General features: G+C 42.4%; 1 protein-coding gene across 1 annotated transcript; it reads left to right on the top strand.

Annotated features, from left to right (window-relative positions):
- Window positions 1-9,003: 9,003 nt before the first annotated feature.
- On the top strand, window positions 9,004-10,018 carry LOC127298455 (chlorophyll a-b binding protein M9, chloroplastic). The gene has a single exon (XM_051328299.2). The coding sequence runs from the start codon at window positions 9,084-9,086 to the stop codon at window positions 9,882-9,884; it is 801 nt and encodes a 266-aa protein (XP_051184259.2). The 5' UTR covers window positions 9,004-9,083; the 3' UTR covers window positions 9,885-10,018.
- The last annotated feature ends 1,562 nt before the right edge of the window (window positions 10,019-11,580 follow it).

Here is an 11,580-nt window from a genome sequence, read left to right as displayed (position 1 = left end):
AAGCATATGCATAACACACTCAAGCCATAGGGTAGGGCTACCCTGTTTGTGTCATCATTTGGTACTAGGCCATATGATGCTGGCAAAATAGGGAGAGGCCAGTAAGATAAATCCCAGAGGACACTGGTTATAACAAGTGAATCACCACCGAGTCAACCAAAATAATCCAGCATGGATTTGATCCAGAGCTAGCCTAACCAAACTCACCTAGCAGCATACATCTAGCTAAACCATTAGAAAATTAGACATTTATATATGATTTCAACATCAATTGGTACTGGAATCAAAAGATTGACTACTAGTATCATTGCACAGAAAGCATCCAAATGATAGGAGCAACCATATCTAGCAAGCAATTCATTGCTAGGGTCACAACAGCTACCAAGCAACACACACAAGCCAACCAGATAGAAATATCAGCACTCCTGAGAGTTCAATAACAAGTGGAGGTGCCAACAATGGTTGGTTTCCATCCAAAACTTGCACAGATACATAGGAAATCACCACTGCATCATGCAGTTCATTCCTTTTTGTCAGAAATAGGAAGCAAAGCTTCACTAACAAGCACAAGCAACAACAGTAGCTTACACAGATGCTACCAGAAGCATCATATAGAGCACCAAGATCACAGCCATGCTTTTACAAGCAACAACAACCACCATCACTTGGTGAGTAGCTTCAGAGATATGCAGGGCATCGTATAAACAAGTATATATGAATAAATTAAGCATCTGGTGATCACATGATCATCCAAGGTCACCAACATAAGTAGTAGTAACTGCAAGTAACAACAGATGATAACACAACATATAAATCATCTTTTATAATTGTATCCAGAAGCACATCAAAGAATTGATGTACTACTGCATCAGGCAACACAAGAATAGCACAGCAGGGCACAACATACATCACTTGCACTTGCACAGGCAAGAATTGCACAAAGCAATTAGCTAGGGATATCATATATGGATAAATAGGAGTAGGCAGTAGCACAGCAGCAGCTGGAGCAGCATGGCAAGGCCATGAGCATCACATCAGCAGCACATACATGAGAATGAGCACAACAAGAGCAGCAGCTAGGATGGAGTAGCATGAGCAAGAGCACAACAGCAGCAGCAGCTAGGATAGAACAACACATACATGAGCACCACAATAGCAACAGCTAGAGCAACAGTAGCAGAGCATGGCTAGCAGCAGCAGCTCTAGCCATGGCATAGGATAGCCAAGAGCACAACACAGTAGTAGGAGCACCACGGCTGGTGTACTGGCAACCCCAGTACACCAAATCAATGGATGCCAGTGCATCCAGAGGAGGAAGACGAAGTAGAGCAGGTGAGAGAGAAGGGGAGGAGCACGTACCTGGGCGGAGCAGACAACAGACGCGGCCATGGTGGCACGCGCCAGGACACGGAAGCGCCAAGCCAGGCTAGGCCAGGCCACGACGAGCGCCACATCGCCCATCACGACACAACATGCCACTGTACAGCACCAGGGCAAGCCTGGAGCACCTGCCGGTGCGCCGCGACGGAGGTGACCGTAACCCTAGGAGCCGCGGGGGTCGAGGACAAGCAGGAGGTGACGAATCCATCAGATCGATGCGGATAGATTGACGCGCCGTCGCGAGACGCGTCGAACGGGCCCATGGCGAGGGCCGAGGTGGCCGGAGCTGGCCGGAATCTGTCGGCGACGGCGGAGGCGACGCATAGGCGCGGGAGGTTAGGGTTAGGGTTCGACTGTGCGGGAGAGGGAGAGAGGAGCGAGTGAGGCCGATGGGACGGACCAGGTGGGCTGGTCCATCCTAACCTGCTGGGTTGGCCTGACAGGTGGGCCTAGGGGTAAAATGGTAATTTCAACTCCTATTGTAAACAGAAACTTTGACATAAATCCAAAAATCATAAATAACTCTCAAAAAATAGAGTAAAATATGAAAACCACCTTAAAAATTATTCTCTATTATAAACAAATACTTGTTGCAATATTTGAACAAAAATGAAAATTAATATTTATTTATTCAAAGAATAATGCATTAATAAAAGAAATTAAAATATACCTCATGTTTTTAAAAATGAAACAAGTCCATAAATCACCTTGGACTTAACTTTTTCTTGGAAACACTCCAAGACACTATTTTTACTCTTAAGGAGAAAAAAATTAAATATTCATCATTCCAAAACTCTAAGAATTAAATCAAAAACACCAGCTGGGTGGGTGGGGGGGGGGGGGGATAACTTAAACACACCAAAAGCATGCATCATTTGAATCTTATCCATTTACCTTATCGGACAATGATGCTATCTTCCAGAAACCGAGGACAAGGGTCAGTACACACCATCCAACTGCAATACCTTGCAGTCTTCAGGAAAGTTCATCGATTGTTCATGTCACTTTGAGTATTTTTATCAAATTACTTGCAAAGTACTATACTTATCACTTTTGCATAAAAAAACAAAAGACTATTTTCATAACTATGAATATGACTATGTGGTGGGCAATGGAACCATGGTATGAGTCCGGTGGAGGTTCCATTGCAATGAGTTTATACTCACATAGGATTAACAACAAATGTTGTTCAGTGGTTCTTGCACTGTAATAACCTTGTTACCATAAGATCTGGAGTGGGACAGAGTAGTCAGCTGTTCTTTTCCCTCTCGGATATCAACGGGTACAACCGTAGGTGGCCAGCTAGGATATGCTTAGGCAGGGAGGAAGCCCCGGGGGACAAAGCCCACTGCTTCTACTACGAGTTGTACCTATGATGGATTGTAACGGGCTGGCCCAGAGATCAATCGTATGAGTTGGTTGTGGCCAGTGGATTATAAAAGGGTGGGTATGCAGGGTCACAGGTTGGCCTAGTGATTGGCTATGACTTATACCTGGCCTCACACCAAGGAAGTGTGAACGAGAACTAGCTAGACTCGGTTGGTAACAAGATTAAGTTCTCTTATGGGTAAAGTAACACACCTCTGCTGAGTGTATCAAATTGTGGCTTGTCACTCCCTGTTTCGGGATTGGAACTACGAACGCTGCTGGAAAGGAACTCCGTGAAGTTATATCAACCGGTGAAGGCTGGCGGACATAGCTCTTTAGAATAAAAGCAACCTTTTGAAGAAATGTTTACAAAAACCTGGATGGCCTTGGACTTTCTGGTCCATGGTCATAGCTAGTGCATAAAACACCTCTTTCCTATAATGAAGGACTTGACCATCAACTATACTCCCGGAAAGGCCAATGTAGTAGCCGATGCTTTAAGCCGAAAGATTATCGGGGGAATTGAACAAGAACTCCCAATCGAATTGAAGAAGGAAATAAGCCAAGCACAGATTGAAATTTGGGAGAAGGAAGCTCATGAAGGGTTATCTGCATTACAAAATGCGGGAGAATTGGATATGCATCTCAAGAATGAGATTATAATGAGTCAATTGGATGACCCATTTATCATGGAGGAAGTAAGAAGGATAGATGAAGGAAGACCATCAGAGTTCAACTTAGGCGAATCTGGATCCTTATGGTTTCATAAAAGGATTTGTGTGCAAGATGTCGCCGAACTAAAGGAATTAATACTACAAGAAGCACATGAAACACCATACTCAATCCACCCTGGAAGTACAAAGATGTACATGGATTTGAAGGAATTGTTGTAGTGGAACAACATGAAAAGAGAAATTGCTAAGTATGTGTGTCAGAATGCCATACTTGCCAAAGAGTAAAAGTAGAACATCAGAGTCATGCTGGTCCTTTGCAACCATTAAAGATTCCGGAGTTGAAATGGGAAGAGATCGGAATGGATTTTATCACAGGATTACCCATGACCAATAAGAAGAAAGATATGATCTGGGTAATAGTGGATCGATTGACTAAGAGTGCCCATTTCATAGCCGTAAATCAGATGGATAAGGGAGAGAAACTCATCAACATTTATATCAAGGAGATCGTGAGCAAACATGGAGTTCTAAAGAGGATAGTATCAGATCGAGGATCTGTGTTCACATCTGCCTTTTGGAAACAACTACAAGAAGCTTTAGGATCCAAGTTGGATTACATCACGACATATCACCCTCAAACAGGAGGACAGACGGAAAGAACCAATCAAATTCTTGAAGATATGCTTATAGCATGTGCATTAGACTTCGGAGGATCATGGGAAGAACATCTGCCTTCGGTAGAATTTCATATAACAACAGCTATGAGAGTAGTATCAAGATGGCACCATTTGAAGCTTTATATGGAAGGAAATGTAGATCACCTATCTGTTGGTATGAACCCGGATCAAGCAAGGAATTCAACCCTGACTATGTTAATGAGATTGGTTCTTTAATGGTTGCAAAGGACCAGCAGGACTCTGATGTTCTACTTTTACTCTTTGGCAAGTATGGCATTCTGACACACATACTTAGCAATTTCTCTTTTCATGTTGTTCCACTACAACAATTCCTTCAAATCCATGTACATCTTTGTACTTCCAGGGTGGATTGAGTATGGTGTTTCATGTGCTTCTTGTAGTATTAATTCCTTGAGTTCGGCGACATCTAGCACACAAATCCTTTTCTGAAACCATAAGGATCCAAATTCGCCTAAGTTGAACTCTGATGGTCTTCCTTCATCTATCCTTCTTACTTCCTCCATGATAAATGGGTCATCCAATTGACTCATTATAATCTCATTCTTGAGATGCATATCCAATTCTCCCGCATTTTGTAATGCAGATAACCCTTCATGAGCTTCCTTCTCCCAAATTTCAATCTGTGCTTGGCTTATTTCCTTCTTCAATTCCATTGGGAGTTCTCGTTCAATTCCCCCGATAATCTTTCGGCTTAAAGCATCGGCTACTACATTGGCCTTTCCGGGAGTATAGTTGATGGTCAAGACCTTGATTAACTCCAGCCATCTCTTTTGTCTCATAGTCCTACCTATAGTATGTAGGCTTAGTGGAGTTCGACTGGAACTCCCGAGTTATCCTCTGCGGACCCAAGAGGAGCTCCCTTATGATGTACATTTCTGGATTGTAATAATATTAAGTGAGTAAGTTTGGACCAGCTATATTTCTGTTGTACCACTCTGAGGGATGTGATATTTGCGGATTGGTACTTCGCACATGTTATATCCACGGCCAGAATACTACAACATGCAGTGGTATGCAGGGTCACTACATAATGTAACCGGCTCGAACGTGCACTGTGGAGGTGACCCACGTTGTTAGGGTTTCGTGAGGTGATCTATATAAACTCTTGCCCAGTTGTTGACGCAAACAAATTTTACACACGAGTTAGGGTTTACACCATAGCCTACTCCATCCCACCCGCCGACGTGCACCGACAAATGGAAGAGAATGTATTTGGAACTAAACCCCTTTGTCATCATGTATGGGAAAATGCGAATTAGGTTTTTGGGAGGCGCTCATCACTACTTCTCGTGGTCTTCATCACGGCCCGCCTTCCATCCAAGTCGGGCGGTTCTTCGTACCACCGTCTCCATCGTTGTCTAATTCGACCTGTCTTCACCAACGTTGTTGTTAGAAACGTCACCTTCTACATCGGCAACTATTACATCTATAGCCAATCGGTACGTGTGTCGTGATTCGATCTATTTTAGTTATGGTTGTTGTTGCATATGAACTGCTACTATTCATGTTGATCAATACATCTAGTATGTTTGAGTTTTACATGTCAGTAGCTTTGGTTATCATGTTTAATATTCTGGAATTATTCAGGAAAATATTGGCTAATCATTTAACATTTCTTTGAATCAAGATTCAGTAAGATCCAGATCAGTGTTCCTCAAGACGTTTATAGCACGAATCCACGGTACATGTTTTTACATGGAAAATTTGCTGTTAGGGATGATGGGTGTTTGCTAATATCTATGATTTATTTTGGTTCCTCGGCTTTGTCAATAACTTGTGAATCCATGACCCAGATCTTTTTTTATCTAGCGTGTGTACTTGGAATGCTTATATTTGCTGATTTGGTTAGTGCAAGTGGTACAAGGACTTAACATTTCAGATCCAAAATTTTACTTAAATTCTGCAGATCCTAATTTGGTGGTTAAATTTTACTCGATTAAGAACTAGATCGATTCATGGAAAAGCTAGCGGAGTTAGTTTCCTGCCATATTTTCTCCATGAATATTTCTTTAGTTATCGTGTTGGTAAAACGACTATTACCAAGCAAATAATTATAGTGTGAAAGAAATGGTGGTTTTATTCTAGTTTTCCTACATATGACGATGGCGGTCCCAGATGGTGGTACAGACAGTCAGCGCTGGCATGGCGGAGCAGTTGGATGTCGGGGCACTGGCCCCAAAATTTGCAGTGTGGACATCAAACTTGTGTCGTGTGGGTGACAATGTTGGTTTGGCGCAGTTCTCCAGGAGGTCCGCCTTTTTCAGCTATGTTGGAGTGTCCCGTGCCTGCTCCTCCCATATTAGTCACGATGTCTTCTCTTCGGATGCCTGAGAAGTCGGTTTGTCTTGGCGAGTGTGTCATCCACTGTTTCGTAGGTGTGGTTTTGCTTATCCTTGTGACGCGAGTGGGTGTGGCTCTTTGGTGTTGGTGTTGTAGTATGGTTTTGCCAGGTTTCCCGTCAATTAACTAGGTACATTTCTTATTAATTAATGAATAAAACAAAGCTTTTGCCTTTGTTTAAAAAAACAAGAAAATTCATCCGAAATTTCTGTAATATGAAAGGTAACATGGGCATGTTATGTAAAAGGAGAGGGCCTTGCTGACACCAAAAGGGCATAGCTCAGGGTCTTTTCTGCAATGTGCGAAGAGAGGCTCCATGGATCTCAAAGCATAATGGAAGGTCAAGATAAGGCCATGACATGTAGAGTTTGATTTTCACATACTAAAAATAATAAACTAGATCTCACCTAAATGTTCAAAGGGGGTGAGTGGTAGTGTGCGGAAGTGAAGAAATAGGTTTTGTTTTCAGCCAGAACTTGTGCACACATTAAATAAACCATAGACAAAACACTGAAACTGTGGTTATAAAGGTTAAACAAAGAAGAGATTGGCGTATGCGCCTCATATCATTGATTAGGGTACGGATGGGACTAAATCCTGATGGGTGGCTCATAACCTCACCGGTCTTTGCAGCAGTACCCAAAGTCTGCATATATAGCAACAAAGATTGTCTGAACTCTGAAGCATATACTAATCCAGATATATCACAACCTAAATAGTATATAGGATGCATAACTTATACTCCCTGGTTTACTAGATGTAGGGCATATAATTTTTGCCACGAAAATTTAAGAAAATATGCTGAGGGAAAGTGGTAATTTTGGGCAAGATTATCCCTAACAAATTGATGTGAGAAAATAGAGGAGTTTGATTCGCAAAAAATAAGAGGAGTTTGCATGTGATAAGGAAACACAATCAAATCCCTAAAAGATAATTGTCCAGATGATTTGTGCAATGCAACACACCCTACATTTCAGATTTTCCCTCAAAAAGCTATATGCCCGGTATCAAGTAATGGAGTGAGTATGTAGCAACAGAAACATAAATCACATATATACATATGCTTTACAAAAAAACACAGAGCTAAAATTAACTGATTACACATATGAGTGTGACAAAAAATTAAAATATGAGTGAAAAAATAATACAAAGCAGTGATAATATCAAACTTATCATGGTCAATGGATTATAAAAATATACAATTAAATGGACAATTCCCTCCATTTCCATAGTGGGCTTGTTCTTCTTTGACGTCTATGTGGTATTCACGGTATCATTCCCCTTATTATGTGCTCCATATGCCATAAATAAATATGACATAATATACTTAAAAAGGAATATTGTTAAGTAAGAGAAATCCCACACTGCCAACCACACGGTCAAAGTAAAAAATAACTAGGCAAGCAAATAAAGATGAAGAAGAAAGACAGTTAAGAAACAAATAGAAAAATAAGAATCGAGAAAAAACCCAATCCCTGCAGAACTAAATACTCCTGTGCACACCCAAATAAATCCCCAATCCAGGCAGAGTTAAATGCCGATGCAAACACAAAAAAACCTCCAATCCAACTAGGCCAATCAAAGCACATCGCCACAAATGAAATAAAGAATTGTAAGAAAACCAGTGGCTGAAGAAGAATCAGAAAAACTCTAAGCAACCGTAATCTAAAAGATTCAAGATCATAAATCACATATATTTGCGATAAACGCATAAATTAAACCAGATGGATATTTGTTGATATGACGAACAGTTACTCTTGACGCAAGCTAATTTAAGATTTTTTTTCTGGCCACGTGATCAATCTCCGCGCTGTCTAATTATGTTGCACGTGCATAGGGTGAAAGGCTGGCAGAGCATCACGTCGTGAAGTAATAGCAATTTTTCTACAATTCAATTTTATTTTAAAAAAATCACAAAAAATAGAAAACAGAAAATTTACGACACCCTGCAAATAAATTTAACTAATTAAGATAAATTCTTTGTTATTATTTTGTGAAAGGACCACTGTCTTGCCGGTAGCTTTGCAATTAGTATATGTTTAAGATGTGATTCTATCTGGTGTTAATTAAGATGTCACATTTAATATTTTTCTTCATATTTTTTAAGGCTGGGTTTGATAAATTTCTTTTAGTTTCTAGGAACAAAAAGACATACTACTTTTATTTCTCTTATGTGACTGAAGGGGATTTCTTGTAAAGTTCATAACCATGGAAATGGAAAATAAAGAGAAAATTTCACGCTCCTTTTTTTTTTTGCGACCCAGAGACAGTCTCGTTGCATGAAGGCCTTGAGCTGATCTGACTGTACATGTTATCCATCATCCAATAACAGGTCCCAATTCTCCAACGAGATTCTAGGCCTAGCCACAATTATCTCCCTTGCCTGGCTCTCACGTTGCCACGTGTTCACAGATGAAAAGATTGCTGCTGCACCAATAGCGTAGAAGACCAAGATTTCCCTCCTGCTCTATCTTGTCAGCTCGCATGGCAAAGCTCACTCCCCTGTGTCATCTCCGGTGCCATAAATAACTCCATCCTCCTCACATCTTAAGCCATCTCCACACACACACACGATTATAGATCTTAGGAGAACATACAACACAAAATCAGTCTTAGAAGCTCAATGACGACCACCACCATGTCCATTTCCTCCTCGACCTTCGCCGGCAAGGCAGTGAAGAATGCGGCACCATCGGCTCTCTTCGGAGAGGCCCGTGTCTCAATGCGCAAGACAGCCGCGAAAGCCAAGCAGGTTTCCTCGGGCAGCCCATGGTACGGCGCTGACCGTGTGCTCTATCTCGGCCCGCTTTCCGGCGAGCCCCCAAGCTACTTGACCGGCGAGTTCCCCGGTGACTATGGGTGGGACACTGCTGGGCTGTCGGCTGACCCCGAGACGTTCGCCAAGAACCGTGAGCTGGAGGTGATCCACTCCAGGTGGGCTATGCTCGGTGCGCTTGGCTGCGTCTTCCCCGAGCTACTTGCCCGCAACGGTGTCAACTTTGGAGAGGCCGTGTGGTTCAAGGCTGGCTCCCAAATCTTCAGCGAGGGTGGACTCGACTACCTCGGCAACCCCAGCCTTGTCCATGCCCAAAGCATCCTCGCTATTTGGGCCTGTCAGGTTGTGCTCATGGGTGCCGTCGAGGGGTATCGTGTTGCTGGTGGCCCGCTCGGTGAGATCGTTGACCCACTCTACCCTGGCGGCAGCTTCGACCCCCTCGGTCTTGCCGATGACCCTGAGGCTTTCGCGGAGCTCAAGGTGAAGGAACTTAAAAACGGCCGTCTTGCCATGTTCTCCATGTTCGGCTTCTTTGTGCAGGCCATTGTCACCGGCAAGGGCCCTCTAGAGAACCTGGCTGACCATCTTGCCGACCCCGTTAACAACAATGCATGGGCTTTCGCCACCAACTTTGTTCCCGGCAAGTAAGTAGTTGTTGACGGCTGCGACTTGCAGCTGTTTCAGGCCTACACGTGGTGTATTTTGCACCATTTGGTTTGATTTGTACTATCATGATGTTGTAAATTACGAGGATTCTCGTGGAAAATACTCCTCTTTCTGAAGTCCTCTGCCTTTTGGTGTTTTATGAGCGCAATATTTCTGTTTTACTTGACAAGTAAAGTTATGCAAAAAAATTATGTCGCGTTTAAGTTTCTCTGGAGTCATTTTCAGTACAAAATTATATAGTGCAGCTCCGTATACGGTATGCATACCCTGGCAAGTGACACCCACTACACGTTCCATTTTTCCAAGCATTCCCTGTTTCAAGCATTCAGATGCGTGTTTACTGTTGATGGGTCATTTCAAACAGGGCTAAGTGGTAATATGTCACCAATGACCTATTGATGGAATGAGAAGTAAAATGAGCCATCAATCACTTCCATCTTTAGAAAAATATCTCATATCACTCGTTTACTGTCGCTGAATTCCTAAAGTGAGTACAATGCTACTGATGCACGTCACTACTAGTGCCAAATGAAGAAATGCTAACATCGATTGGCTGAATATGCAAGTATGATCACGGATAGTGCAACTCTTGTGCCGGAAGCTGGGTACTTGTTGCCACGGTGGTTCTGTAGACTTCGTCTGTCAACGGATCAGATAGCTTGGGAGGGAACTAAAACACGACGGCTTCTCATGCATTCAGCTGCATTGCTCAATCAACACATGGAACGTAGGCGCTCACGCATGGATGTCCGCTGAGACAGGAGACGCGCTCACAGGTTTACTGTCTGCTGTACAACTGATCTTCAACTCCCAGTCATGTAAATTATGAGGATTTTTGGCAAAAGAGTCCAAGTTTTCTGATGTCTTGTCACTTGTGTACCTTTTGGTGTTTCATGAGAACAACATTCCGGCGATCACTAGCGTACGCTCTGCAAGTTATTGAGCTGTGTTGACGTTACCTGATGTTATTTTTGATATAGTTCTGAGTAGTATCGTTGTACCACATAATGCAGCATTCAGCAACGTCCAACATGTATTTGTTTTTTGGAACTAGAAAGTAGATCTAGAGGTGGGAAAGCATCTAGGAGCATACAATTATTCTAATGGAGAAGTATTACGACAATAGGTTTATACTCGATATTTATTTCTTTCGTATCTAAGTCTTCATGTGAAGTGCTCTAACGAATTATGGATGCGAAGATAGGTACACTAGGAAACACTCCAGTTTATTGAGACTCTTTGAACGACTGTGTGCATCTTAACTACGCAGAGGTCGGGTATAATTGCTTATTACGAGTAATAAAGCGCCCATTATAAAAAAAGGTACACTAGGAAATTAAGTGAAAGTGTGAAAACTAAAGATCGATACAAAATACCATGGGTTTACATTGAGTTATTGAGAAATGAAATAGGTCTTTTTTATGGCTTCTGCAACGCCATCAGTTGAGCCCAGCCAGCTTTTTGTCTCTGATGCCCTCTTTGCAAAAGAGCTTTGTGACTTGCTTGTCAGTTTAGAGGCAGTTAGCCCCGGCTCCATCAAAGAGATTGGTTGCCTCCTATCGGAGAAGGCTACGGGAAACAAAGTCAAGAAGGTGAAGGAATATCTTAGGAGCAAAAGCAAGAAGAATGGTGCCACAAGGAATGCATCTGCAGCCGCTTGATGGATGGTTTTCATCTT

Source organism: Lolium perenne, chromosome 5 (genome assembly GCF_019359855.2).
Source record: "Lolium perenne isolate Kyuss_39 chromosome 5, Kyuss_2.0, whole genome shotgun sequence".
NCBI lineage: Eukaryota > Viridiplantae > Streptophyta > Magnoliopsida > Poales > Poaceae > Lolium > Lolium perenne.
Note: the sequence above shows the minus strand (reverse complement) of the source record. Positions and strands in the feature narration are given on the sequence as shown.

Bases quoted from the DNA above. Each gene is read 5' to 3' on its own strand.
- LOC127298455 (XM_051328299.2), top strand. From the start codon at position 9,084: ATGACGACCACCACCATGTCCATTTCCTCCTCGACCTTCGCCGGCAAG.